Source organism: Ornithorhynchus anatinus, chromosome 5 (genome assembly GCF_004115215.2).
Source record: "Ornithorhynchus anatinus isolate Pmale09 chromosome 5, mOrnAna1.pri.v4, whole genome shotgun sequence".
In the NCBI taxonomy this organism is placed as follows: Eukaryota; Metazoa; Chordata; class Mammalia; order Monotremata; family Ornithorhynchidae; genus Ornithorhynchus; species Ornithorhynchus anatinus.
Window position 1 is genome coordinate 76853628 of NC_041732.1, and position 27291 is coordinate 76880918.

The following is a 27291-nucleotide window of genomic DNA, read 5'->3' on the forward strand; positions in this document are numbered from 1 at the left end:
CCCGACCCCTCAAGTCGCTTCCAGTCTTAAAGTTTTAATGGGGTTTATTTGTCCTATCCTACTTTCACTTCCCTTTCTCCCCCTACCACTTCCTCTACCTTCCCGAGTGGCGTTGGAGGTCAATATCTTTGTCTCTTCTCTCCTCCAGGGGGTCAGGCCACAGAATCCCTCCTGACTCGTGCCCGATGCTATGGGCGGCTAGGCCAGAAGAGAACGGCCCTGTACGACTTCAACTCCGTCCTCAGCAGAGACGCCGGGAACGTGGCAGCACTGTGCGGGAGGGCGTTTATGCTCCTGGTCCTTAACCAGCAGAAGGTATCCTTGTGTGACCCTCCCCCAAGCCGAAGGATGTGATCCTTAGAAAGCAGCTTGGCCTAGTGGAAAGAGCCTGGGTCTGGGATTCAGGGGACCTAGCTTCTAATCCCGGCTCCACCAGTTGCAAATTATTTCACTTCTCTGGGCCTCAGTTCCCTCAACCGCAAAATGGGGAGTCGATGCCTGTTCTCTCTCCTCAGTCGATCCATCCGTGCTATTTATTGGGCTCTCACTATGGGCAGAGCACTGTTCTGTGTTCTTGGGAGAGTATAATACAAGAGAATTAACAAACACGTTCCCTGCCCATAATGAACTTACACCTAGAGGAGGAGGCAGACTTTAATATGAATAAAAATATGTAATTTATAAGAAATAATTTAAAGATCTGTACATAAGTGCTGTGCGGTTGGAGGTGGAGTAAATATCAAATATCCAGAGGTCATAGATCCAAATGCAGATGGGAGATGAGCCGGGGAAAAGAGGGCTTAATCAGGGAAGGCCTCATGGAGAAGAGGTGACCTTCTTTGAATGTGAGCCCCACGTGGGATCTGATTATCTTGTATCTACCCCTATCTACCCCAGTACTTAGTGCAGTGCTTGGCATATAGCTGCTCGATGGAGCAGCGTGGTGTAATGGGAGTCAGAAGGACATGTGTTCTAATCCTGGCTCCTCCCCTTGCCTGCTGTGTGATCTTGGCCAACTTCACTTCTCTGAGCCTCAGTTGCCTCATCTGTAAAATAGGGATTGAGATTGCGAGCCCCATGTAGGACAGGGGTCTATGTGCAGCCTGATTTGCTCGTATCCATCCCAGCGCTTAGTACAGTGCTTGGCACTTAGTGCTTAACAAATACCATAATTATTATATAATAAGCACTTAACAAAGTCCATTATTATTAGCCACTTATCTACTGTGTGACCTTGGGCAATTCACTTCACTTTCCTGGCCTCAGGCACCTCATCTGTGAAAATGGAGATTGAGACTGTGAGTCTCACATGGGGCAAGGACTGTCCCCATCCTGACTTGCTTGTATCCACCCCAGCAGTTAGTACAGCGTCTGGCACATACTAAGTGCTTAACAAATACCACAATAATTATTATTATTATTATCATTGCCATTATTGTCAAGTAACCTGGAATGGATGAGAAAAGGATCTAAGTGGGCTGTTCCCCAGTGATTTGCAGAGGGTGGTTAAAGATGAGTAACATAAAGAGAATCTAAGTGCTGACTGTAAGCTTATTATGGGTAGGGAATGTGTCTGCTAATTCTGTTGTATTCTACTCTCCCAAGCACTTAGAACAGTGCTCTGCACATAGGAAACACTCAATAAATACCACTGATTGACTGATTAATGAGGACAAACATGGGGACTGCCCAATTGACAATCCTACTTTTATAGGGGTTATTGTAAGAACTGTTTTGACTGCCAACTCATTATAATGAGTGACACCTTTTCCACTTCCCCACTCTTCCCCACTTCAACAAAGCCTTAATGAAGTCACATCTCCTCCAAGAGGCCTTCCCAGACTAACGCTCCCTCTTCCTCTTCACCCACTCGCTTTTGCATCACCCTGTTCTTCCCCACCCCCCGGCCCCACAGCACTTATGTACAGATCTGTAATTTATTCATTTATATTGATGTCTTTCTGCCCCACTCTAGACTGTAAGCTCGTTGGAGAGAGGGAATGTGTCTGTTCATTGTTCATTCATTCAGTAGTATTTATTGAGCACTTATTATGTGCAGAGCACTGTACTAAGCGCTTGGAGTGTACAAATCGGTAACAGAGACAGTCCCTGCCCTTTGACGGGCTCACAGTCTATTCGGGGGAGACGGACAGACAAGAAAGTTAGCAATAAATACAATCAAGGGGATGATCAGCTCATTAAAACAATAGCAAATAAATAGAATCAAGGTGATGTACATCTCATTAACAAAATAAATAGGGTAATGAAAATATAGTGCTTAGTACAGTGCTCTGCACACAGTAAGTGCTCAATAAATATGACTGAATGAATTAATTAATTTATTTGCCAAAATGAGGTGAGTGAGTGGGAAAGGAAAAATATCTGGCTCCTTATTTTTAGCAGAATGGTGGCAAACCACTCCACTATTCATGGAAAAGTCACCCTCTGTGGGATGACCAGTTAGCAGGGCCCCCTGAGTTGGCTCAGATCAAGGAGCCTAACAAAGCCAAACCAGATCTGGGGCTTCTTAGAGGAGCAGTGTGGCCCTAAGGGAAAGAGCCTGGGACTGAGACCTGGGTTCTAATCTCAGGTCCAACATTTACCTGCTAGGGGACCTTGAACAAGCCATTTCACTTCTCTGGGCCTCAGTTTCCTCATCTGTAAAACAGGGATGAAGACTGTCAACCTCAGATGGGATAGCCCAGTGTGGGCAGGTATTGTCTCTATTTATTGCTGAATTGTACTTTCCAAGCGCTTAGTACAGTGCTCTGCACACAGTAAATGCTCAATAAATACAAATGAGTGAATGACAGGGACTGTGTTCAACCCGATTTGCTTGAATCCAACCCAGCTCTTAGTATAGTGCCTGGCAAATAGTAAGCACTTAACAAATACCCCAATTATCATTATTATTATTTTTTCTGTGCCTCAGTTCCCTCATCTGTAAAATAGAGCTTAAACCATCAGCCCCATGTGGGAGACAGACTGTGTCCAACCTGATTATCTTGTGTCTACCCCAGCACTTAGTATCGTGTGGCACTTCGTAAGTGCTTAACAAATACCATTAGAAAAAAAAGACTAAGGTGCCAGTCAACGTGGACATTGAGAGAAAAGTAGGGAGGGGAGGGATGGTTTGGCTTAGGAAGGAAGAGAGTGTGGGTCACTAGGTCCAGAGAAGAACCTGCTGTAGAAGCTGAGAAATCAAGTCCCTTTAGGGATTCTGGATGGTTCCATGTGTCTGGACGGGAACACCCGGAGCCAGGAGCTTTGCAGGAACCTCCGGGGGCTGTCCTGGGAATGTGATGTCAGTCCACCTGTCCATTCATTCATTCATTCTATTGCACTGTATTTCAATCATATTCATTGAGCACTTACTGTGGGCAGAGCACTGTACTAAGCACTTGGGAGAATCCAATACAACAATAAACAGACATGTTCCGTATCCATAATGAGTTTAAAGTCTAGCGGGAGCTTTCAGTCTGTCCAGCCTTTGAGACCAGGGGATCAGCGTCACATAGGATGGGCTTCATGTTATCTGGGTCCCAGCTGCGGCCAGATGCCGGAGGCCTGCACCGAGACCCCTGAAGCCTCTGGATTTGAGATTGTTTTTCTAGCTGTGCCCCATGGGAGTGGTTGGTTGAAGAAAAGCTCAAAAGGAGGGAGGCTCACTTTTCTCTGGAGAGAGAATAATAATAATAATTCATTCAGTCATATTTATTGAGTGCTTACTGTGCGCAGAGCACTGTACTAAACGTTTGGAATGGACAATTTGGCCACAGATAGAGACAATCCCTGCCCAACAACAGGCTCTCAGTCTAAATGGAGGAGACAGACAGCAAAACAAAACAGACAGACAGGCACCAATACCATCAAAATAGATAAATAGAATCATAGATATATACACATCATTAATAAAATAGAGTAACAGATAATGTATACAAATATACACAAGTGCTGTGGGGCAGGGAAGGGGGTAGAGCAGAGGGAGGGAGTAGAGACAGTGGGAAGGGGAGGAGGGGCAGAGGGAAAGGGAGGTTCAGTCTGAGAAGACCTCTTGGAGAAGGTGAGCTCTCAGTAGGGTTTTGAAGAGGGGAAGAGACTTAGTTTGGCGGATGTGAGGAGAGAAGGCATTCCAGATCAGTGGTAGGACATGGGCCATTGGTCGATAATGATATTTGTTAAGCACTTACTATGTGCCAAACATTGTTCTAAGTGCTGGGGTAGGTACAAGGTAATGAGGTTGTCCCCTGTGGGGCTCACACTCTTAATCCCCATTTTACAGATGAGGGAACTGAGGCACAGAGAAGTTAAGTGGCTTGCCCAAAGTCACACAGCCGACAAATGGCAGAGCCGGGATCAGAACCCATGTCTTCTGACTCCTAACCATGTGCTCTTTCCACTGAACCACGCTCAGGGAGGTGTGACTCATGCCCTGCCCCCGGTCTGTGACTTCCTCCCCTTTCACATCAATCAAACAGTGGTATTGATTGAGCACTAACTGTGTGCGCAGCACTGTACTAAGCACTTGGGAGAAGAAGACAATAGAGCTAGTAAACATGATCCCTCCCCTCAAGCAGTTTAGAGTCAACTGGGTGCAGAACATTGTATTAAGCACTTGGGAGAGGACAGTAGAGTTGGAAGATGTGATCCCTCCCCTAGAGGAGCTTCCAGTCTACTGGGTGCAGAGCACTGTATTAAGCACTTAGGAGAGGACAATAGTGTTGGTAGACTTGATCCTTGCCCACAGGGAGAAATCTAGCTGGGCGGACAAACATTCATATCAATCACAGGTAAAGGAAACAGTATTCATTCATTCATTCAATCATATTTATTGAGCCCTTACTCTGTGCAAAGTACTGCACTAAGCGCTTAGCACTGTATAGTGCTATACAGTATAAGAATGTGCACCTGAGTGCTGAGCAGGTAAAGGCAGATATCAAATTAGCACGGCATAGCGGATAAAGCATGGGCCTGGGAGTCAGAAGCTCATGGATTCTAAACCCAGCTCTGCCACTTATCTGCTATGAGGCCTTGGGCAAGTCATTTGACTCCTCTGTGCCTCAGTTACCTCATCTGTAAAATGGAGGTTAAGACCGTGAGCCCATTGAGGGAGAGGGACTGAGTCCAACCCTATTTGCTAGGAAATAAAATAAATAAATTGTGGTATTTGTTAAGCACTTACTGTGTGCAAAGCACTGTTCTAAGCGCTGGGGGATACAAGGTGATCAGGTTGTCCCACGTGGGGTTCACAGTTTTAATCCCCATTTGATAGATGAGGTAACTGAGGCACAGAGAAGTTAAGTGACTTGCCCAAAGTCACACAGCTGATCAGCGGCAGAGCCGGGATTAGAACCCGTGACCTCTGACTCCCAAGCCCGGGCTCTTTACACTGAGCCACGCGGCCACCCCAGTGCTTAGAACGGTGCCTGGCCCATAGTAAGTGCGTAACAAATACCAGAATTTCCAGCATTTAGTATGGAGTCTGTGACATAGTAAGTGCTGAACAAATACCATCATCATTATTATTATTAATAAAGTGCTTTGGAGTATGGACCCAAGTATATAGGTGATGCAGAGGGGAAGGAGACTAGGAAGGGGAGCATGAAAGGTTAGTTAGGGAAGGCTTCCTGGAGGAGGTATGATTTTAATAGGGCTTGGGAGATGAGGGCGTGGTGTTCTGTCACATAGGAAAGGGGAGGGAGTTCCAGGCAGGAGTGAGGTGGTGAACAAGGAGTCGATGGCGAGAGAGAGGAGATGGAGGTACAGTGCTCGGTTGGTGATAGAGGAGCCAGGTGGGCGGGCTGGGTAGGAATGGGCAATGAGTGAGGTAAAATAGGACATGAAATGATTGAGTGTTTTAAAGCTACTGGTAAGCACTTTCTGTTTGATGCCAAGATGACTGGACTACCAATGGAGGGTTTTTTTATGGTAGTTGTCAAGTGTTTTCCATGTGCCAGGCATTTAATAATGTCGGTATTTGTTAAGCGCTTACTATGTGCAGAACACTGTTCTAAGCGCTGGGGTAGATGCAGGGTCATCAGGTTGTCCCACGTGAGGCTCACAGTTAATCCCCATTTTACAGATGAGGTAACTGAGGCACAGAGAAGTGAAGTGACTCGCCCACAGTCACACAGCTGACAAGTGGCAGAGCCGGGAGTCGAACCCATGACCCCTGACTCCGAAGCCCAGGCTCTTTCCACTGAGCCACGCTGTTTCCTAAACACTGGGGTAGGCCCATGCTAGTCAGGTAGATCACAGTTCCTCTCCCACATGGGTCTCACAGTCTTAATCCCCGGAGCCGGAAGCCCTGGGTTCTAATTCCGGCTCTGCCACTTGCCGGCTTTGAGGCAAGTCACTTCACTTTTCAATACCTCAGTTGGGGATTCAACTGTAAGATTGGGGATCCAATAACCAATATTCCGTCTACCTAGAGTGTGAGCCCCATGTGGAACAGGGATGGTCTAAACTGATTAAATTGTATCTACCTCAGCATTTAGAACAGTGCTTGACACTTAGTAAATGCTTAATAAATACAGACAATATCGTTCTTCTTATTATTAATAATAAGAAGAAGAATCAAAAGAATAATAATTATTATGGTAGACTTGTTAAGCACTTACTATGTGCCAAGCACTGTTCTAAGCACTGGGATAGATACAAGTTGATCAGGTTGGACACGGTCCAAGGGGCTCACAGTCTTCATCCCCATTTTACAGATGAGGTTACTGAAGCCCAGAGAAGTGAAGTGACTTGCCCAAGGTCACGCAGTCGACATGTGGCCGATGGGATTAGAGCCTTCTGACTCCCGGGCCCAAGGTCTATCCACTAAGCGCTGATACTTGTCATAATGAGCACACTCCATCCGCTTGCCATGCAGGAGGCCTTGAGGGACCTAACATTGGCCCTCACGCTGGATGCCTCCTCGGCGGTCCCTGAGATCCTCTCCCTGAAGCCCGAGGCCCAGGCCCTGATCAGCCGCGGTCTGCATGCCCACTGCCGGGCGGCCCTGAGGGACTTCGCCCCGCAATCGGGACCCGCCCTGGGAGAGCCCCCCAGGGAACTCCTGGCCCTCGGACGAGCCCTGACCAAGATAGGCGTCGACCAGACGAGCGGATGCTTCCTCTACGCCGACGTGCTGATTGCAGTGGGTAAGCGACCCGCCAAAGACGTCCGGGGCTGCCGTGGGCATTCCAGGCCTCTGCCATTGCCTCCAGAATTCTGATTCTGCCAGAGTAATTCCACAGCGGTGGTGGGCATTCCGTGACTGCTGTGGGCACTCTGGGGCTGCAGTAGCTTTTGGCATTCTGCAGTTGTTCCAAGTCTTCCGTGGGGATGTTTTAGTTGTGGTAGCCTCTGGCATCTCGTGGCTGCCGTGGGCATCCCCGGGCCTGGGGTCCCGCCACTCTGACCTCTGACCCCGCCCACCCCCACAGGGAGGGATGAAGCTGCCCTCGCTCACCTCCGGGAGACCCTGGGCCCCTCCGAGATGTGCGGTGCTGCCGCCCGGGCCCGGCTGGGGTGGCTCCAGCTGAAGAAGAGGGATGCCCGAGCCGCTGCCCACCACCTGGAAGGGCTGGCCGGCCAAGACCCCCAGCAGCTGGCCTTCCTGCTGGACCTGATGGACGACGAGCAGCGGCAGTTGCTTGTCCAGGTAGCATCCCACTGGCGGGCCTGGGCCCGGCGCCCATCAGGGCTGGGGGGAGGAGAACCGGCTGGCACTTTTGGGGGAAGCCAGAGGAGCTGTGTCAAGGTGGGAGGGAGGACAAGCCACGCAGCCCATCCAGGCTGGGTCCCTTTATTCATTCTCCCAGTCCCACAGCATTTATGTACATATTCATTCAATCACTCTTATTTATTGAGAGCTTACTGTGTGCAGAGCACTGTCCTAAACGTTTGGGAGAGTAAAATATAACGATAAACAGACGTATTCCCTGCTCACAGCAAGCTTGCAGTCTAGAAGGGAGACAGACATAAATAAATAAATTACCCATATGAATTTAAGTGCTGTGGGGCTGGAGGGGGGGTGAATAATTACATTTACATTTTAAATAATTTATTATATAATTAAATTACATATCTGTAATTTATTTATTTGTATTAATGTCCATCTCCCCCTCTAGACCATAAGCTCGTTATGGGGAGAGAATGTGACCATTATATTGTTATACTGTACTCTTCCATGTGCTTAGGGCAGTCCTCTGCACGCAGTAAGTGTTCAGTAAATGCAACTGACTGACTGATTCCAGGAGGAATGCTCCTATGACCTCCCTGAAGACTTGTGTGCTAAAGGCAATATACAATCCTGGCTTCCAATTATCAATCAATGAGTGGTATTTTATAAGCGCTTACTATGTGCGGAGCACTATATTAAGCACTTGGGAGAGTTCAATACAACAGAATTAGCGGAGACGTTCCCTGCCCTTAACAAGCTTATTTAGGTTCTAGTCCCAGCCCTGCTCTAGGCTGGCTAGGTGATCTTGTAAAAGTCACTTCCCCTCTCTGGACTTCTGGGAGCTGGTGTGGTTCTAGTCCCCACTCTGCCTCTGGCCTGCTGTGTCACCTTGGGCAAGGCAGTAAATCTCTCTGGGCCTCGATTTCCTCAGCTATAAAATGGGAAAAAGAAACATAATCTCCCTATCTGTTAGACTGGGAGACCTGTGTGGGACAGGGATTGTATTCAATATGATAATATTAAATTTATTATAACTCTGAACAGCACTCTGCACACAGTAAGTGCTTAAATACTATTAAATAATACTATTAAATAATACTATTAAATACTATAAATACTATTACTATTATTACTTCTCTGTGCTCGTGACACAGTAAGTGTTTAATGCAGTATTGAATAAGTGCCCCATTTTTTTGCTTAGATTTTGCAATTACAAAACAGGTGAGAGCCTATTATGAGGGGAATTAAATCTAGCCATAAGAGGAGCAGAAGAAAAAGGTGAAGAAATAAAAGAAAGAGGAAAGCAATGGAGATGGAAGACAAAGTTACAAGTTACTTTCCCTCATGTCTCACCTCACATCCTATCTTGTTCAGTCTCCAAAAGCCTATATATGTGACATTAGCACGTTCCAATCCTTATCATGCTCCATCCGTTCTCTTTTTACCTCAGAGTTTGCCTGCCTTTGTGAGCCTATATAAACTGCTATCAATCAATCAATTAATGGTATTTATTCATTCAATCATATTAATTGAGCACTTACTGTGTTTCGGAACACTGTACTTAGCACTTGGGAGAGTGCAATAGAACAGACACTTTTCCTGCCCACAACAAGCTTACAATCTAGAGGACTTCTAGGGAAGGGGGATTGTGTGTGCATATCAATCAATCTATTGATTGATCATTGGCACTTACTGAGCACTTACTGTTTGCAGGGAGCACTGTTGGGGAAAGTACAGTACAATAGAGTTGGTAGACATGATCCCTGCCCACAAGGAGCTTCCAGTCTTCAGAGGGAGTCAGACATTAAATAAATTACAGATGAGTGAAATAGTAGAGTATGAGGATATTTGATTAACTTGTATCTACTGCAGTGCTTAGAACAGTGCTTGGCACATAATAAGTATTTAACAAGTACTATTATCATCAAATATACACAAATGCTAAGGGGCTGGGGTGAATAGCAAAGGGCACAGTGGACTGAGAGCCGGGAGAGGATGGGGAAATGAAGGTTTAGTCAGGGAAGGCCTCTTGGAGATGTGATTTTAGGAGGGTTTGAAGGTGAGGAGAGTGGTGGACTGTCAGATATGAAGCGGGAGGGAGTTTCAAGTCTGAGAGAAAAAGGTAGGTTGGGGTCAGCGGGTAGGTAGATAGATGAGATCGAGGCCCAGAGAGTAGGTTGGTGTTAGAAGAGTGAAGTGTGCAGGCTGGGTTGTAATAGGAGGAGAGCAGTGAGGTAAGGTGTAGGGGGGAGCTGAATGAGTGCTTTAAGCTCATTGATGAGGCAAATGGGCAACCATTGGTTGACCAGCATTTTGGGGAAGGGGTGTGAAGAGGCTGGAGGCTAGGAGACAGATTCCAACTCTCCAAAAGGAAAGAGAAAGAAGAGGCTGGGGACTGTTGCTTGGATATCTGTCTGTAAGGGGGAGATAGGACAGACAGAAGAAAATGACTGCTCAGGTTCAACTCTTGTTGGTTAGGTCATAGTCACAGGCCCCGGAGAATAGCAACAGCCAACCAGCCTCGGCCCCTTTCCAAAGCCTCCCGGTTTGCGGGGCCAGGGCGTGCGGACTCTAATCCCGGCTCCGCCACGTCTGCTACGTGTCCTTGGGCGTGTCACTTCAGTACTCTGTGCCTCAGTTCCCTCATCTGTGAAATGGAGTTTAAGACCATGAGCCCCACATGGGACATGGAATAAGTCCAACCTGATTAACTTGTATCTACCCCTGGGGAGGGCCATGGTGGCCCTGACTCTTCTGCTGCAGAATTTTGCCTCTTTACTCCTAGGCCTGTCAAGGCCAGAGCGGTTATCAATTGTGCCAGGTTCAGGGCGGGTTCAGGGGGAAGGCGGGAGCTGTTTGCCACTTTACGACCTACATATTCCCTCTCGGCTGCTTCTGGGGAAAGGCAGCGGGGAAAGCCATAATGAGAAATCCATTAGAGCAGCGACTGCTAATAGAGTTTCCCTTATTGACCTTCGCCAACTCCTGTTTGTGTTCCAGTGGTGGGGAACGGGCGGGCGAGGACTGCGGGAGGGAGAGAATGGGGGGCTATTTTATCCACTAGCCAATGTGCGTCCAGCACCTTCAGCGTCCCCCTCCCGGTCCATCATTCTCTGTAACGGTAAGTATCTCCCCATCGGCCCCCGCCAGCTTCAGACGCAGCCCGGGAGGACCATATCCTGGACCCCCTTCCCTGCCCTCTCGGGGTTGTTGTTTGCAAAGTGGCACCGCGGGAGGGGAGGATGGGAGCCGGTTTTAGGTTTCTGTAGCTATAAAGTAAATGAGCTGGTGGGAATGGGACATTATGCACATTTAATTGGGAGTTAAGAATTAATTCAGGCAACAGAAATGCGTCTGTCGCTATGTGTGGCTGCCAAGTGCTGGTAAACATGGATGAGGTGGGGCTGGTCAGGTTTATCTGCACGCGGTGAGGGCTGAGGCGGGTGGTGGAGGGTGGTGGGGGGCGTCCTCCACCACCAAGAAAACCACTCAAGAAAATGACTATGGCCTGGACTAAAGGGTTAGAGGGATCTGGACGCGGTGAACTCCGAACCACAGATGGCATCACAGGTAATAGGATGAGACTGCCTGGCCAGCCCAGAACTCCCAGGGCATGGGTTGTGGTCTGCCGTGCCTAGGGAAAGCGCAGCGAGGCTGTGGTTAAGGGGCAGGCTGGCTCTTTGGGTCTCTGAACCCTGCTCTGAATCCCCATTGAGCCCCCAGAGTCGTGTTTGAGTTTTGGAAGATCTTTATTCATTCATTCATTCAATCATATTTATTGAGAGCTTACCATGTACAGAGCACTGTACTAAGCGCTTGGGAAAGTACAATACAACAACAAACAGATACATTCCCTGCGTGTAACTAGCTTACAGTTTCTCATTAGTGCCAAGATCTGGGTCAGAGCAGACACATTCCTTATCCCATTTGGAGCCCACACTGTATATGGGAGGAGAGCAGGGATCGTATCCCCATTTTATGAATGAGGAAACTGAGGCCCAGAAAGATTAGGTGCCTTACCCAAGATCCTTCAGCGGGACAGTGGTGGCACAGTGCTAGAACCTGTGTCTCCTGATTCTCCTTTCTATGTTCTTTCCCCTAGGCTCTGCCATCCCATTTAGTAATAATAATAATTATGGTACTTGTTAAGTGCTTACTAAGTGCCAAGCACTGTTCTAAGAGTTGGGGTAGACACAAGGTTGGACACGGTCCCTGTCCCACATGGGGTTCACACCCTTAATCCCATTTTACAGATGAGGTAACTGAGGCCCAGAGAAGTGAAGTGACTTGCCCAAGGTCACCCAGCAGACATGTGGCAGAGTCAGGGTTAGATTCCAGGTTCTTCTGCTTCCCGGGCCCTTGCTCTATCCACTAGGCCAACACTGAGGTGCCCGACCTGAACTCATCGAGACTGTTTCTAAGGGTGCCTGGAACTACGAGAATTGGACTGGGCTCTGCTGGAATTCTTGAATCCTGTCTCCCTGCAGGCAGCCCCCACACCCTCCCACTCGGCAGATGGGAGAAACAGAGGGGTGGCTCGCCAAGCAGAAACCAGGAAAGAGTAGGGGGCTCCCCAGGGACTGAGCAGACAGAGAATCAGTCAATCAATCCATCAATCCACCCATCCATCCTTCAGTGGGATATGGTGGAATGGATAGAGCATGAGCCTGGGAGCCAGAAGGTCTTGGGTACTAATCCCAGCTCCGCCACCTGTCTGCTGTGCGGCCTAGGGCAAGCCACTTCACTTTTCTGTGCCTCAGTTACTTCACCTGAAAATGAGGATTAAGACTGTGAGCCCCATGTGGATAAGGACTGTGTCCAACCTGATTTGCTTGAATACAACCCAGAGCTTGGCACATAGTAAGTGCTTAACAAATACCACGATTATTATTATACATTGAATGCTTCTGTTTGCGGGGCCCAATTCTAAGCATTCGGAGCCTACAAGGAGCTTTCACTCTAACAGGGGAAACAGAGGGAGGTAATGAAGCAGCACAGCCTAGTGGAAAAAGCACGGGCCTGGTAGTCAGAGGACTCTAATCCCGCTCTCCCACAGGTCTGCTGTATGACTTTGAGCATGTCACTTAACTTCCCTATGCCTCAGTTAACCCATCTGTAAAATGGGGATTAAGATTGTGAGTCCCACATATGACATGGACCGTGTCCAACCTGATTAACTTGTATCCACCCTGGCATTTAATATAGTGGTTGGAACATAGGAAGTGTTTATTAACAAAAATCATTAAAAAGATTATCTACAGTGGGTGGGAGGAGGATGAAGGAGAAAGACCCAGTAGGAAGGTTAAGGAAGGATGGATATGGGAATGAAGAGGTAGCAATGGTATCTTTTACCTCCAGTGTACTGTGGTCCCAGATGCTCAGTACAGTGCTCTACTCACAGCAGGCACTCAGCAAATACCACCGCTTGATGAATAGGAAAGTATGTAGAGCTCTATGTGAATGTGCTAAATTAAAACACAGGGGTTGCATTCTGGTCAAACCCCTCTTCCAGGAAAACACACATTGCAGTACATTGGAGAAACCGTGTTGCCTAGCAGATAGATCTTGGGCCTGGGAGTTAGAGGACCTGGGTTCCAATCCCTGCTTCATCACTTGTCTGCTGTGTGACCTTGGTCAAGTCCCAACTTCTCTGTACCCCAGTTTTCCCATCTTAAAATGGAGATTCGATAACTGTTCTCCCTCCAATTAGACTGTGAGCCTCATGTGGGAGAAGGGCTAGGTCCCATCTAATTATCTTGTACTTACCCCAGGGTTTAGTACAGTGCTTGGCAAATAAGTGCCCAACAACCAGAATTTGTTTAATGGTATTTGTTAAGCGCTTCCTATGTGCCAGACACTATACTAAGCACTGGGGTAAATACAAGCTCATCAGGTTGGATACAGTCCCTGTCCCAACGGGGCTCACAGTCTTGATCCCCATTTTACAGGTGTGGTTCCGAAGCACAGAGAAGTTAAGTGACTTCCCCAAGGTCACACAGCAGACAAGTGACAGAGCTAGGATTAGATCCTAGGTCCTTCTGACTCCCAAGCCCAGGCTTTATCCACTAGGCCATGCTGCTTCTCCATTATTACTACTCAGTATCTAACACCCCGTTTTCCAGTATCCAGAATGGCTCATGTAGCTGGAAAAATGGTTCCTAATTCCTTAACAATGTCGTGCCCAGAGTGAGGAGTGGAAATTCACCTTATGGCAGAACTGAGTTGATTTTAAGAGAAATAACTTGAGTATGTCTCCCTTCTCCCACTCCCTTTTCGCTTCTTCCCTCCCTCCCATTTCCCTCCCCCTTCTTCCTTCTTTCTCCCTCCAATCTCTCTCCTTTCCCCCTCCTCTTCCCATCCGCTCTCCTCTCTCCTCTCTTCCCCTGCCGTCTCCATCTCCTCCCCACGCCTTAGGCCGCTGCTGCTGAAGGAAACATCCTGGAAGGCGAGAACCGCCCGGAGGAGGCCCTGGGCTACTGGTCCTTGGCGGTGTCTGGGAGCCGAGGCCAGTCCGGGTTCCTCCGCCAACGAGCCGCCTGCCTGGCGCACATGAAGGAATTCGGCCAAGCCCTGGCGGACCTGGACGAGGCGATAAAGAGACGCAGCCCTGGTGAGGTCCAGGCGCTAGCAGAGGACTATTGCACCCGGGGTCTCCTGCAGCTGGCCCTCTCGGACGAGGAAGCGGCCACGGAGGCGTACATCGAGGCCCTGCAGCTGCGGCGCTCAGTGGCCCTGGGCCTCGTGGCTCGCCAGCCCGGCCCGGAACGGGTGGCACAGGCGTTCTACCAGGTGGCGTTGTGCCACCTGGACGGGCGCCGTTATGAGGACGCCTGGAAGGTGGCCGAGTTCGGCCTCCTCGTGGACCAGAACCACGGCAGCCTCAAGAAGCTGAGAGCGAGAATCAAGAGGGAAGTGGCGGGGTGTAGTGTCCACTGACGATGATGACTGGGAGAATAAGTGCTCGATAATTACTGAGAATAATAGCAGTGAATGTGTGGGGTTCATTCATTACCCAGAACCATTTCACCACAGTGACCTTACCCCGGCTCCACAATGCCAAGGAGGGGTGGAGGGGGTGGGTTTGAGTGGGATTTTGAGGGGTGGGACCTTGAGGGGTGGGCTTTGAGAGGTGAGACTCTGAGGGCTGGGGGTTTAAAAAGCCGGATTTTGAGAGGTGAGGCTTTTTTTTAAAAATCTCATTTGATAAGTGCTTACTATGTGTCAGGCACTGTACTAAGCACTGGGGTAAATATAGATAGATTGGGACGCAGTCCATGTCCCACCTGGGGCTCACAGTTTTCATCCCCATTTTACCAATGAGGTAACTGAGACACAGAGAAGTGAAGTAACTTGCTTAAGGTCACGTAGCAGGCAAGTGGCAGAGCTGGGATTAGAACCCCTGTCCTTCTGACTTCCAGGCCCGTGCTCTAGCCATTAGGCCATGCTGCCTCAAGGGGAGGGGCTTTGAGAGGCATGGCTCTAAAAGACGGGATTTTGAGGGGGTGTGGCTAAACCCTGCCCCCCCCCCCCCACACCACCCTTCCCCTGAGGGACAAAAAGAGTCTCTACCTAATCAACCGATGGTCTTTATTAAGCATTTACTGTGGTAGAACATTAGACTAAGTGCTTGGGAAAGCACAATGTAATAAAGTTGATAGATGCGAATCCCTACATGTAAAGAATTTACAGTCTATAGCCGGAGACAGGCAGTAAATTAAATTACAGATAAGGGAAATCAACTCACCCTGGAACCCCTTGGATTGCCAACAGCCATCCACCAGCCGGCACACTTCGCTCCTCTCATGTTAATCGAAGCAGCGTGGCTCAGTGGAAAGAGCCCGGGCTTGGGAGTCAGAGGTCATGGGTTCTAATCCCGGCTCCGCCTCTTGTCAGATGTGTGACTTTGGGCAAGTCACTTATCTTCTCTGGGCCTCAGTTACCTCATCTGTAAAATGGGGATTAAGACCGTGAACCCCACCTGGGACAACCTGATCATCTTGTATCCCCCCAGTGCTTAGAACAGTGCTTCGCACATAGCAAGAGCTTAAGAAATATCATTATTGTTATTAATTTTCTCACTCTATCTTGATCGCATTTATCTCGCCACTGACCCCTCGCCTATGTCCTGCCTCTGGCATGGAGCACCCTCCCTCCTCGTATCCGATGGACAATTACTCTCTCCCCCTTTCAAAGCCGTATTGAAGGCGCAACTCCTCCACGAGGTCTTCCCTGACTAAACCCTCCTTTCCTCTTCTCCCACTCCCTTCTGCATCATGCTGACCGGCTCCCTTTATTCATCCCCACTCCGGGACCCACGGGACTATTTACATATCTCTAATTTATGTATTTATATTAATATCTGTTTCCCTTTCTAGACTTGTAAGCTTGATGTGGGTAGGGAATGTGTCTACTGTTATATGGACTCTCCCAAGAACTTATTACAGTGCCCAGCACACAGTAAATGCTCAATAAATATGATTGAATGGAGCTGGATAAGAGCCAGGGACCACCCAGGCACTGCAGTCGCTGTCTTGTCCGCTCCTTTTTGAGTGGCCCCAACTCAGGCTTCCCGGGACAGGCAGGCCCCCCACCGTACCCAAAAAGCTTTGGGGGAGACACTCTTGGCTTCACCCTCCCACTGCCAGTCCCAGAGAGGAGTGACCGGAATCAGAGCAGGTGAGGGAATCAGGGGACGGGAGGCGGGAGGCGGGACCCAAGGAAGAAGGTCAAAGATTCAGGTGGAAGGATGGATACCAGAGGACAGACCCAGAAAGGTCAAAGGTCATCCATTTAAGAGGAAAAAGAAGGTCAGGGACAGGAGACTTGGGATGGCTCAGTGGAAAGAGCCTGGGCTTGGAAGTCAGAGTCATGTGTTCTAATCCCGGCTCCGCCACTTGTCAGCTCTGTGACCTTGGGCAAATCACTTAACTTCTCTGTGCCTCAGTTACCTCATCTGTAAAATGGGGATGAAGACTGTGAGCCTTACCTGGGACAACCTAATTACCTTGTATCTACCCCAGTGCTTAGAACAGTGCTTGGCACATAGTAAGCGCTTAACAAATACCAACATTATTATTACTGTTATTATCATTATTAAAAACAGAGAGCCATGAAGTCCTCCTGGAAGAAGACCCTGTGGAGTCAGTTATCAATGAGTCAATCAATCGGATCCAGAGAGGAATGAGTGGTTCCATAGTGTGGTGGTTATCCCGTCTGCTTTATACGCAAAAGGTCCTGGGTTTGAGCCCCAGTGGAACCAGAAATTGACTCATTATTCAAGCGCTTAGTATAGTGGTCTGCATATAGTAAGCGCTCAATAAATATGATTGAATGAATCAATCAATCAATGGTATGTATGGATTAATGTCTGCCTCCCCCCTCCAACCGCTCCTGGTTTGGGCAGGGAACATTTCTGTAATTCTGTTGTATTGTGCTCTTCCTACCACTTAGTATAGTGTTCTGCACATAGCAAGCTCTAAATAAATATGACTGATTAATTGGTTCATGTATTAAACACTATGTTCAGAACACTGTACTAAGTGCTTGAAAGAGTTATGACACTTATTCAGGACTGACTAAGGCAGGGTTGATAAAAAAAATACTTAGATTAGATTAGACCCGGTCCCTGTCCCACATGGGGCTGGCCATCTAAGAGATAGGGAGAGGGGGGATCTTTTCCCCATTTTATAGATGGAGAACCTGAGGCCAAGTGAAGTAAAGTGACTTGCCCAAGGTCACAAATCAAGCCAGTGACATAGCTAGGACTAAAACCAGGCTCTCCTGACTCCTTGTCCTGTGTTCTTTCCACTCTCAATCAATCAATCAATGAAGAGAAGCAGTGTGTCCTAGTGAGAAAAAGTGCTGCCTAGTGGATAGAGCACGGACCTGAGAGTCAGAACTTGGGTCCTGGGTTCTAATCCCAGCTCCACCACTTGTCTGCAGCATGATCTTGGGCAAGCCACTTGCCCGTAAGAGTCAATGTCCAGTTCCTCCAAGCCTCTGTGGAAGACCACTTCCTGGGCAAGAGGGGCTAGTGGGGGCTGGCCCAGGGCCAGGTCACTGATGGTCTTATGTTCTTAGGACCCACTGTTCAGGCACTTGTGCAAATGATGCCCTTTGAAAGCGGTGAAATATAAATGCCAAAACTACCCCTTCTCAAAACTGCTCGTGCGTCAATCAATCTGGCCATGAAATCGCCCTCACTTATTCCTCCACTGGCCATCAGATCTTGGGCTCATCGCATTCACAACCAGATCCTTATAAATGAACTCCTTTTCCACTTATGAGGTTCCCCCACTCCTTTCCTCTGGTTCCTCCCTCTGATCCTGTGCCTTCTCTCTCCAGAATTGTCGGGGGAATTAGATATTTGAATTGGAGATTCTACAGATGGAGTTGAGTGCTGTGCTGGAATCTGGGTATGGCTGAAGAAATGCTACACTTGATCTCCACAGGAAAGAGTCGGAAGGAAGGGATATTAACAGCCCTGTAGCGATGAGGTCTGTGTCAGGCTGGGAAGTAGCGTGGCTTAGTGGAATCAATCAACTCTTCTCCGCTACCCATCCTCACTCTCTCCACTACACCCCAGTTCACACACTTTGCTCCTCTAAAATCGACCTATTCACTATGCCCTGATCTTATCTCTCTCTGACTGATAGAGAGTAGTGAATAGAGCGCAGGACTGGAACCCAAAAGGTCATGGGTTCTAATCCCAGTGCCATGTCTGCTGTGTGGCCTTGGGAAATTCACTTCACCTCTCTGTGTCTCAGTTACCTCATCTTTAAAATGGGGATTGAGACTGTGAGCCCCACATGGGCTCACCCAGATTTGCTTGAACACACTCCAAGGCTTAGTACAGTGCCTGGCACATAATAAGTGCTTAACAAATACCACAATTATCATTATTATTATTATTACCATCCAACACCCCTCACTCTCCCTTCTCTGTCCCTGAGTCTCCCTCCAGCGACCAAGAATGGACCATCCAACACTCTTCTCTCTTTCTCCTCTCCATCCCTGACTCTCCCTCCAATGACCCAGGATGGACCACTCAACACCCCTGACTCTCCTCTCTTTTTCCTTGACTTTCCCTCCGTGGCCCAGAATTGATCTTCTGACCTTGGATCTGCCCAAATCATTCTGCTAATATTTCCTGCTCCCCAGCTTCCTGTGGAAACAAATTATCTCTTATCGCCCACTGGATGGGGAGAGGTTGCCACTCTCCTGATCCCATGGGTGTGGGATTTGGGGAGGAGCAATTCTGTGTTCACTCTCCCCATGCCCTCCAGGATTGTGCAGTTGTCTCAAAAAACAACTAATCATCCCCTCACCACCCCACCAGGATATAAGAAGCCCACAGAGGTTCCTGGCACTTGGTGGGGTTAATTCACAAACGTTTCAAGAAACCTTGTCATTCTAAAAGCAAAACTTTCCTCACTGCAGCCCCTAGCATCATTCTCTTGGTGAATAGATTTTTCAAAAAATGCTTTCATTTTACAGTCAGGGTTTTATTTTCTCTCCCCTTGCATTTCTGCAGCATCTCCTGCAATGGAAATCTACTAGGATTTCATGAAAAGCAAATCTAGGCGTGCAGTTTGAATTGCTTTTATTAATTTGGTCCTGTAACATGTGTCCCCATCTCTTCTATCCTCTCTGACTTGGTATTTAAGTGTTTTCTCTCATTCTCCTCAAAAGCCTTCAGCAGTTACCCTTTCTTCCCCTCATAAAGCAGAAGCACCAGACCAGTTGTTTCAAGGCTTCTCCCGCAGCTCTCTCCCTTCTCCTCTTCCACTACCCTCCAGTTTACGCTCTTAATTCCCCCCAAGATGACCCTCTTATTAATCCTTGTTTCTGCTTTCTCACCTCCCACCCTTTGCTCATGCCTTTCCCCCATCCTAGAACCCCCTGTCACTCCCTTTCAAATCCGCTAGGCCAAAGATTTCCCCATCTGCAAAGCCCTTATGAGATCTTACCTTCTCCATTAATTCCCCTGAATAATTTTACTCTTCTCCAAATTATCTCCTCCAAACTCCCACCTCAGCATTTATGTGCTCAAAGTCAACCGAGGCATTTTTCTGCGCATCGATTTATGTAACACACGATTTAAGCACTTATTTGTTCATCTTTCCATCCATCTATTCCCTTTTTCCTCCTAGCTGAATACTGTCTGTTGTCCATCTCCCCCATTAGATTTTTAGTCAACAGGGATCACGTCTCTCCCGAGCATTCAGTCTAGTGTTTGGTATACTGTAGGTGCTGAGGAGATAAAATGGCTGGATATTTTAGAAAATGATTAAAATCCCCATCCTTTAAAAGGAGAAAAGAGAGTGGTACTGGGGGAAACATGAACTCAGGCTCCTGGAAGTTGAGCCAGGAGGGAGCAGGGAAGTTTACAGATGAAATGGAGAGAAAATCTGACCTTGCTGAAAACTGACTTGGTGGTGAGGAAAGAACTGAAGCCTCCAATCAATCAATCATATTTTTAAATGGAATTTGTTAAGTGCTTACTATGTGCCAGGCACTGTACTAAACTCTGAGGTAGGTACAAGCTAATCACAGTCCATGTCCTTTATGACACTCAGTCTTTATCCTCATTTTATAGATGAGGTAACTGAAGCACAGAGAAGCGAGGTGATTTGCCCAAGGTCTCACAGCAGAGAAGTGACAGAGCGGGAATTAGAACCTAAGTCCTTCTGAATCCCAGCCCCGTGCTTTATCCACTAAGCCACACTCCCTCTTAATTATTTATTGAGCACTTATATTGTGCAGAGCACTAAACTAATTGCTTGGGAAAGTACAGTATAACCTATTTGGTACACACATTCCCTGTCCACAGTGAGCTTACAGTCTAGAGGGGGAGAGATACATTAATATAAATCAACAAATTACAGATAGGTACATAAGTGCAATGAGGCTGAGGGAGGGGTGAATAAAGGGTGGAAATCCCCCACTGGCCACTGGAACAATTGGTGCTCATTCATTCATTCAATCAATCGTATTTATTCAGTGCTGTACTAAGTGTTTGGAAAAGTACAATAAATACAACAATAAACAGACACATTCCCTGCCCACAATGAGCCTACAGTCTAGACGGCTAACCTAGGACATGTATATCCCAGGATTTTCCAGAGTCATTTCCCTGTTTCTTTTCCCCTAGGATTCTGGAATTCCCCAACCCCTCAAAAAAAGCTCCCACTCCATCCAGGCCAGTGGTAATGGTAGACAAGGGTCAGGGTCTTTGGACTCCTTCCTGTGGAGAGGACACCCTTTTTTCACCTGTTGGATTTCTCAGTTGAAATTTGATGAACTAGTTGGGGAACCAGTTGCCAATGTCCAACAATCTTTCCCCAGCTGGTGCTGGACAGAAGTTGTGGCAGTTGGGGGGATCAAGAGGGGCCAGACCCCCAGATGTGGCAGCTGGGTGGGCCAAGAGGAGCTGAACCCCCAAGTTCACTTGGACTCCAGATGAGTTAAGAGCTCACCACACTAGCCAATGACCATCTGCTATTTACCCCTCCCCCCCCCAAACTGTAAGCTCGTTGTGAGCAGGGAATGTGTCCAGCAACTCTTTTATATTGTACTCTCCCAAGCGCTTAGTACAGTACTCTGTACAGAGTAAGTGCTCAATAATAATAATAATAATAATGGTGTTTGTTAAGCACTTACTATGTGTCAAGCACTGTTCTAAGCGCTGGGGGAGGGGGAGGAAATACAAGATAATCAGGTTGTCCCATATGGGGTTCACAGTCTTAATCCCCATTTTACGGGTGAGGAACTGAGGCACAGAGAAGTGAAGTGACTTGCCCAAAGTCACATAGCTGACAAGTGGTGGAGCTGAAATTAGAACCCATGACCTCTGACTCCCAAACCCGTGCTCTTTCGACTGAGCACTCTGCTTCTCAATAAAGACAACTGATTGGTTGAACACCTACTGAGAACTCAGGGGACTGGACTAAACACTTGGGTGAATTCAACAGCAGCAAGACTGTGCAACCCGATTATCCTGTATCTATTTCAGTGCTTAGCAGTAATAGTAATAAAATGATGATGGTATTTGTTAAGTATTTATTATGTGTCGAATATTGTTCTAAGTGCTGGGGTAGACACAAGCTAATCAGGTTGGACACAGTCCTGGTCCCAAATGGGGCTCATAGTCTTAATCCCCATTTTACAGATGAGGTAAGTGAGGTGCAGAGAAGTGATGTGACTTGCCAAGGTCACACAGCAGACAAGTGGTGGAGCCGGGATCAGAACCCAGCTCCTTCTGACTCCCAGCCACGTGTTCCATCTGCTAGGCCATGCTGCTTCCCTAATCCAGGGCTTTGCATATAGAAAGCGCTTAATACTATAAAAAAAAATACATTCTTGCCCTCAAGAAGCTTACAGTCTATTCACATGAAAGCGGGAAAAAGAACTGGGATAGAGCAAGGAACTGTATTGACAGCAAGAGCCCCCACTGCAGAGCGATGGGCTCCCCCATCCTTGGAGATAGATGGGGGGTGGGGGAGGGGAGCCTGCTGGAAAATTCTCTGAATGGCATCATAATGGTCCCACCCATGTCCCAAACTTAGAATTGCCATGGCTTCCAGAACCCAGATCTGGCTTGGGTCCTTTAGACACCCACCCAGCTGCCCTACCCCTCTGAGGAGGCAGGCCCAGTGTGACTCTCTTGTCCTCTTCCCCCTCCCTTGCCCCAGGAGGAGTAACCGGGCAGGAGGACAGGGTAGAGTGAATTGTCCTGGAGACACCTGGCAATCTGAAGTCTCCCCACACAAGAAGTACAGCCAGCCAGCCCGCTCCTGGTCCAGCCCACAGATGGGCCTGTGTGTGATGATGGAGATTAACCAGAGGCCCTGGGAGACTGGTAAGCATCACCTGGCCAGGCGGGTGGGTGTGTGGGCACGGTGTCTTGCCTTCCTTTCTCTAGGCCTTCTATTTCCCAGTGGTGGGTGGGCTCCCTGCCTGGAGTCAGGGGGCTGGCCTTTGGTTCATAACTCCATGTTAGCTAAAGAAGGTGCTCTCCGATCACTGGGGTAACATCCTAAAGAAACCCTTACCTCAATGGTCTTGTCTTCTGTGACAGGCTACAGCTGTGGTCTTTCCCCACCCCACTGCCCAGTGAGTCCCATTCCTTCTCGTCAAAGTCCAGCACCTTTTTGGGCCTTCATTTCAGCCAGCCATGGATGTGGAGCGCAGCTTTGGACTTCATCTGCCCAAGGCGGGGTGGGAGTTATGGTGATGATGAGGGAAGCTTGCCCTAATCACCCCTGGCATTTTCCCCCCTGGAAGGTAAACTGAAATCTTGAGTCCACGAATCTAGTGAGGGAGAGAATCTAGAGAGGCAGCATGGCCTAATGGAGAGAGCACAGGTCTAGGAGTCAAAGGACCAGAGTTTTAATTCTGGCACCAACTCTTGTCTACTGTGTGATCTTGGGCAAGTCACTTCACTTCTCTGTACCTCAGTTTCCTCCTCTGTAAAATGTGGAGCATGGACTGGGTCCATCCTGGTTATCTTCTCACTACCCCATTGCTTAGTACAGTGCCTGGCACAAAATAAACATTTAACAAATACCACAGAAACAGAGAGAGAGAGAGAGAGAGAGGGAGAGAGGTCGACCAGACATCATATCTGTTTAGTTGAAAGCCTCCTGAGACCAGAACTTTGGGACAGAAATCCAGACCCTTCTGCATCCACTGTCCCCATCTCCAACCAGGATTAAGTACTCTGTGCCAAACTACAAGACAGTCAAATCAGAAAAAGTCTTTGTTCAACACGGAGATCATAAATGAATAGATAAGGAGAGTTGGCATCTTAGCCCCATTTTCAGGAGAGAAAACTGAGGCTCAGAGAGGTAAAGAACTCATACAATAAGCCAGAGTCAGGCTACGGCTAAATTAGAACCTAGATCTATTCATTCAATAGTATTTATTGAGTGTTTACTGAGTGCAGAGCACTGTAATAATCCCTTGTGAGAGTACAATATAAAAATAAACGACACATTCTCCGCCCTCAACAAGATTACAGTCTAGAGGACTCCCTGCTCTGAACTATTTCCCATAGGCCATGCTATCTCTCTTCATCTTAAAACAATTAAAAGCCCCCATATTTGGAGAGGAAGACCTATGTTGAGGGACCAGTACCCCCGAAATTCCAGCTGTGGGGGTGAAGCCAAAGTTTTCCCAGAGCTGTCTGGCCCGGAAAGGATCGCGGAGAAGAAATGTCAGGACTCTGGACAGCTCTCCCAGTATCAGAAATTCCAGTTCTGAGGGATTTCCTAAGATTTCCAAAGTAGAACACATGTTCCCTGCCCTCAAGGAGCTTACAGAGAGGGTTAGTGGTATTTCATGTCTCCAGGAAATTTCCATATCAACAGGCTTAGAGCATTATCCGAAGTTTTGGAAACAGTCACTGTGTGCAGTCACTGTATACTGTGTACCCGTGGAATTATGCAACCGACTGTAAACCTCCTCACTGAATCAACCGGAAACTATGGGATAACAATAAATCCCAAGAAAACTGACGTGAGGTGCTAGCCTGTCCTGGGGAAACAATACAAGCAACCAAAAATAAAATTGGCAGTACAGAGCTAAAAACTAAAAGGCAGTGTGACTTAATAGAAAGAGTACGGGTTTAGGAGTCAGAGATCATGGGTTCTAATCCCGGCTCCGCCACTTGTCAGCTGTGTGACTTTGGGCAAGTCGCAACTTCTCTGTGCCTCAGTTACCTCATCTGTAAAATGGGGATTATGACTGTGAGCCCCGAGTGGGACAACTTAATTATCTTGTATCTTCCTCGGCGCTTAGAACAGTGTTTGGCAAATAATAAGCGTTTAACAGATACCATCATTATTATTATTATTACCTAGGCAGCACACTGACCAACGATGCAAAGATAGGTAAGGACAGAGAAAACAGAATCAAGAAGGCCAGCACTTCTTTTGAGAGATTATCAGAAAGAGTGAGGTGGCAGGTGGTAGCCAACTTCAAGTCAAACTAAAGATCTATAAAGCTGGTCAACCTTCTCTATCAATCATACTTTCCACTACTATGCTGCAAGCTCTTTGTAAGCCGGGAACGTGTCCGTTTATTGTTATATAGCATTCTCCCAAGCATTACTTCCCCTCTCAGAGACGCACCTGGAGAGTTTCCAGTACTCTACCATTCTCGACTTTGGGAGGGAGAGTCAAGCAGTGGCATATCCATTCCCACACTAGTTTGGCCAGCGGCTAGTGAGTGGAAGGCCATCTGCTACAAGTCAAAACTCACCCCTGCTGGGCAGCAGCGGCACGGGAGAGAGTCGAGGGTGGAGACTCAGGTTTACTGGGTGGAAGGCGGCAATGGTCACCACTTCTGTATTTTTAACAAGAAAACTCTCTGGATCCACTACCAGAGCGATTGCAGCTGGAGGTGGGGTGTTCTGGGAGAGATGTGTCCATTGGGCCGCTATGGGTCAGAGATGACTCGACAGCATAATGCGAGACAAGCACTTACTACAGTGCTTTGAGCAGAGTGAGCACTCAATAAATAAGATGGAACGAATGAATGAATCATTTACTGAGTACTTACTCTGTGCAGAGCACTGTACAAAGTGCTTGGGAGAGAACAATATAACAGAGTTGGTAGATACGTTCCCTGTCCACAGTGAGCATCCACCCTAGAGGACTGGATATCAAGCCTCTTGAGCAGTCTGCCAGTGTCAATTATGGGCCATGTTCGAAATCGGATGGGAAGGCAAGATCACGAACCGTGAAGGTCAAGAATGTAGTCAGCCTCCTGGCATGGAAGCTATGCTCACTGAACACTGGGTGGGACATGAGAGGAGAATGAGAGACAGGAGGATATTCAAACTGCTGCTGTTTGACAGCTGAAACCAAAAGTGAGGTGGGAAGAGGAAGACTTTTAAGGACACAATAAAGCAAATCCTCAGATGATGCTGCATCCCAGCTAAAAACTGGGAGTCAGTTGCAGAGGACAGACTGGCAAGGCACTCTGCCATCAAGAAGGGAGCTGCTGTCTTTGAGCAAAAGCTCCGTGTGGAACGAGAAGTAGAGAGGCAAGAGAGAAAAAAAGCACCAGGGGCTGCAAACACCAAACACAACACAACAAGGGGCGATTTTTATGTGCCCAACATGGCCAGGATTGTGGATCCCTCATTGGTCTTTTCAGCTCCACACACACTCTTAAGTGAACTTCTCTGTCAGTGGAGTCTGCTTCCATTTCGAAGGCAACTATATATAGAGGTACGTAATTGCCTCAGGTAACTTTCCTGCCAGAAATTCATTTCAGGAGAGCAGATTAGGACCTAGAGTTCAAATATGCCTCTTCCACCAGCCTTCAGGGGGAAGTGAAGGTTATTTCAATCGATAAGTAAATAAATCATATTTGAGTGCTTACTGTGTGCAGCACACTGTACTAAGTACTTGGGAGAGTACAATATCATTTTATTATTATTATTACTACTAATGATAGTACTTTAGTGCTTATTATGTGCCAAGCACTGTTCTAAACACTAGGATGCATACAAAGTAGTCAGGTTGGACACAGTCCCTGTCCCACATGGGGGTCACACTCTTAATCTTCATTTTACAGATGAAGTAATTGAGGCACAAAGAAGGTAAGTGACTTGCCCAAAGTCACACAACAGACATGCGGCAGAGCCAGGATTAGACTGATGAATCATACACACACGCCAGGGCACCCAGGTACAGACACACATGCATATACACACAAGCATACAAACACACACACACACACACACATTCCCTGTACAAGTGAGTTTGGGTTCAACACAACCCAGGGAAAATGTCAGGTGAGGATGGGTCTAAAATATGGGCCTGCAGAGTCTCAATCCCATTGAGCCCCAAGCCTTGGGCATGGCTGAAAGGAGCTGGCAGAAGCAGCCCAATTGAGCATCAGGGTGCCCAGTCCTGCCTGAAGACCCTCCCGTGGTGTGCCCAGTTCAGAACCCCCTCTCAATGCCAGTCTTGGTGGCCTCTTCTTCACATTCCTCGGCTCCCTCTCTGTCCATGCCCGGCAGGGGAGAGACCCCTGGGCTGTGCCGAAAATCTGCGGCATCACAGAGGCTGCTGGGAGAGGAGGTAGCCTGTTCCTGTTTTGGGGTCCTCCGCCGGGAGTGACCCCACAGCTCAGGTTTCCCGGGAGCAGGCAGTCCCGCTGCCAGGCTGCAAGAAGTAAGGTCTGTTCCTCTCTCCCCCTCCTGACTCCCTCCTTCCCTCTCTCTCTACTGCCCACTCGGCAGGAATCCATCCAATCCTGCCTGGTCTCTGTCCATCCCCAATCCATGCCCTGGCCCCTGCTCCCACTACAATCTCTTCCCCATCTCCAGCCCTGCTTCCAATCCCAGATCCTGCCCCAGCTCCTACCCTGTCCCCAGCTCTGGTCCCAATCCAAATTCCTGCCCAACCTCAGGCACTGCCCCAGCTCCAGACCCAGCTCCAGCCCCAACTCCGGTTCCTGCCCCAGTCCCTTTCCTGTTCCCAGCTCTGATCCCAGCCCATACCCTTGCCCAACCACAGCTCTGGCTCCTGGCCCGGCCCCTTCCCGCTTCCCAGCTTTGGTCCCAGCCCATACCCCTGTCCAGGCCCAGCCCCAGCCACTACCCA

General features: G+C 48.2%; 2 protein-coding genes across 2 annotated transcripts in view; both read left to right on the top strand.

Moving 5' to 3' along the window:
• Window positions 1-14658, top strand: part of TTC34 (tetratricopeptide repeat domain 34) — a 43211-nt gene extending 28553 nt beyond the window's left edge. Inside the window, exons 4-7 of the mRNA XM_029066191.2 lie at window positions 149-315; window positions 6878-7148; window positions 7434-7651; window positions 14087-14658. Coding sequence (XP_028922024.1) covers window positions 149-315; window positions 6878-7148; window positions 7434-7651; window positions 14087-14608 — 1178 coding nt within the window. The 3' untranslated portion in view covers window positions 14609-14658. The remainder of the gene's footprint in view (window positions 1-148; window positions 316-6877; window positions 7149-7433; window positions 7652-14086) is intronic.
• A 7637-nt stretch (window positions 14659-22295) lies between these two features.
• MMEL1 (membrane metalloendopeptidase like 1) overlaps window positions 22296-27291 on the top strand; it is a 65877-nt gene continuing 60881 nt past the window's right edge. Inside the window, exon 1 of the mRNA XM_029066812.2 lies at window positions 22296-22532. The gene's annotated coding sequence lies outside the window, so the exon portion shown is untranslated. The remainder of the gene's footprint in view (window positions 22533-27291) is intronic.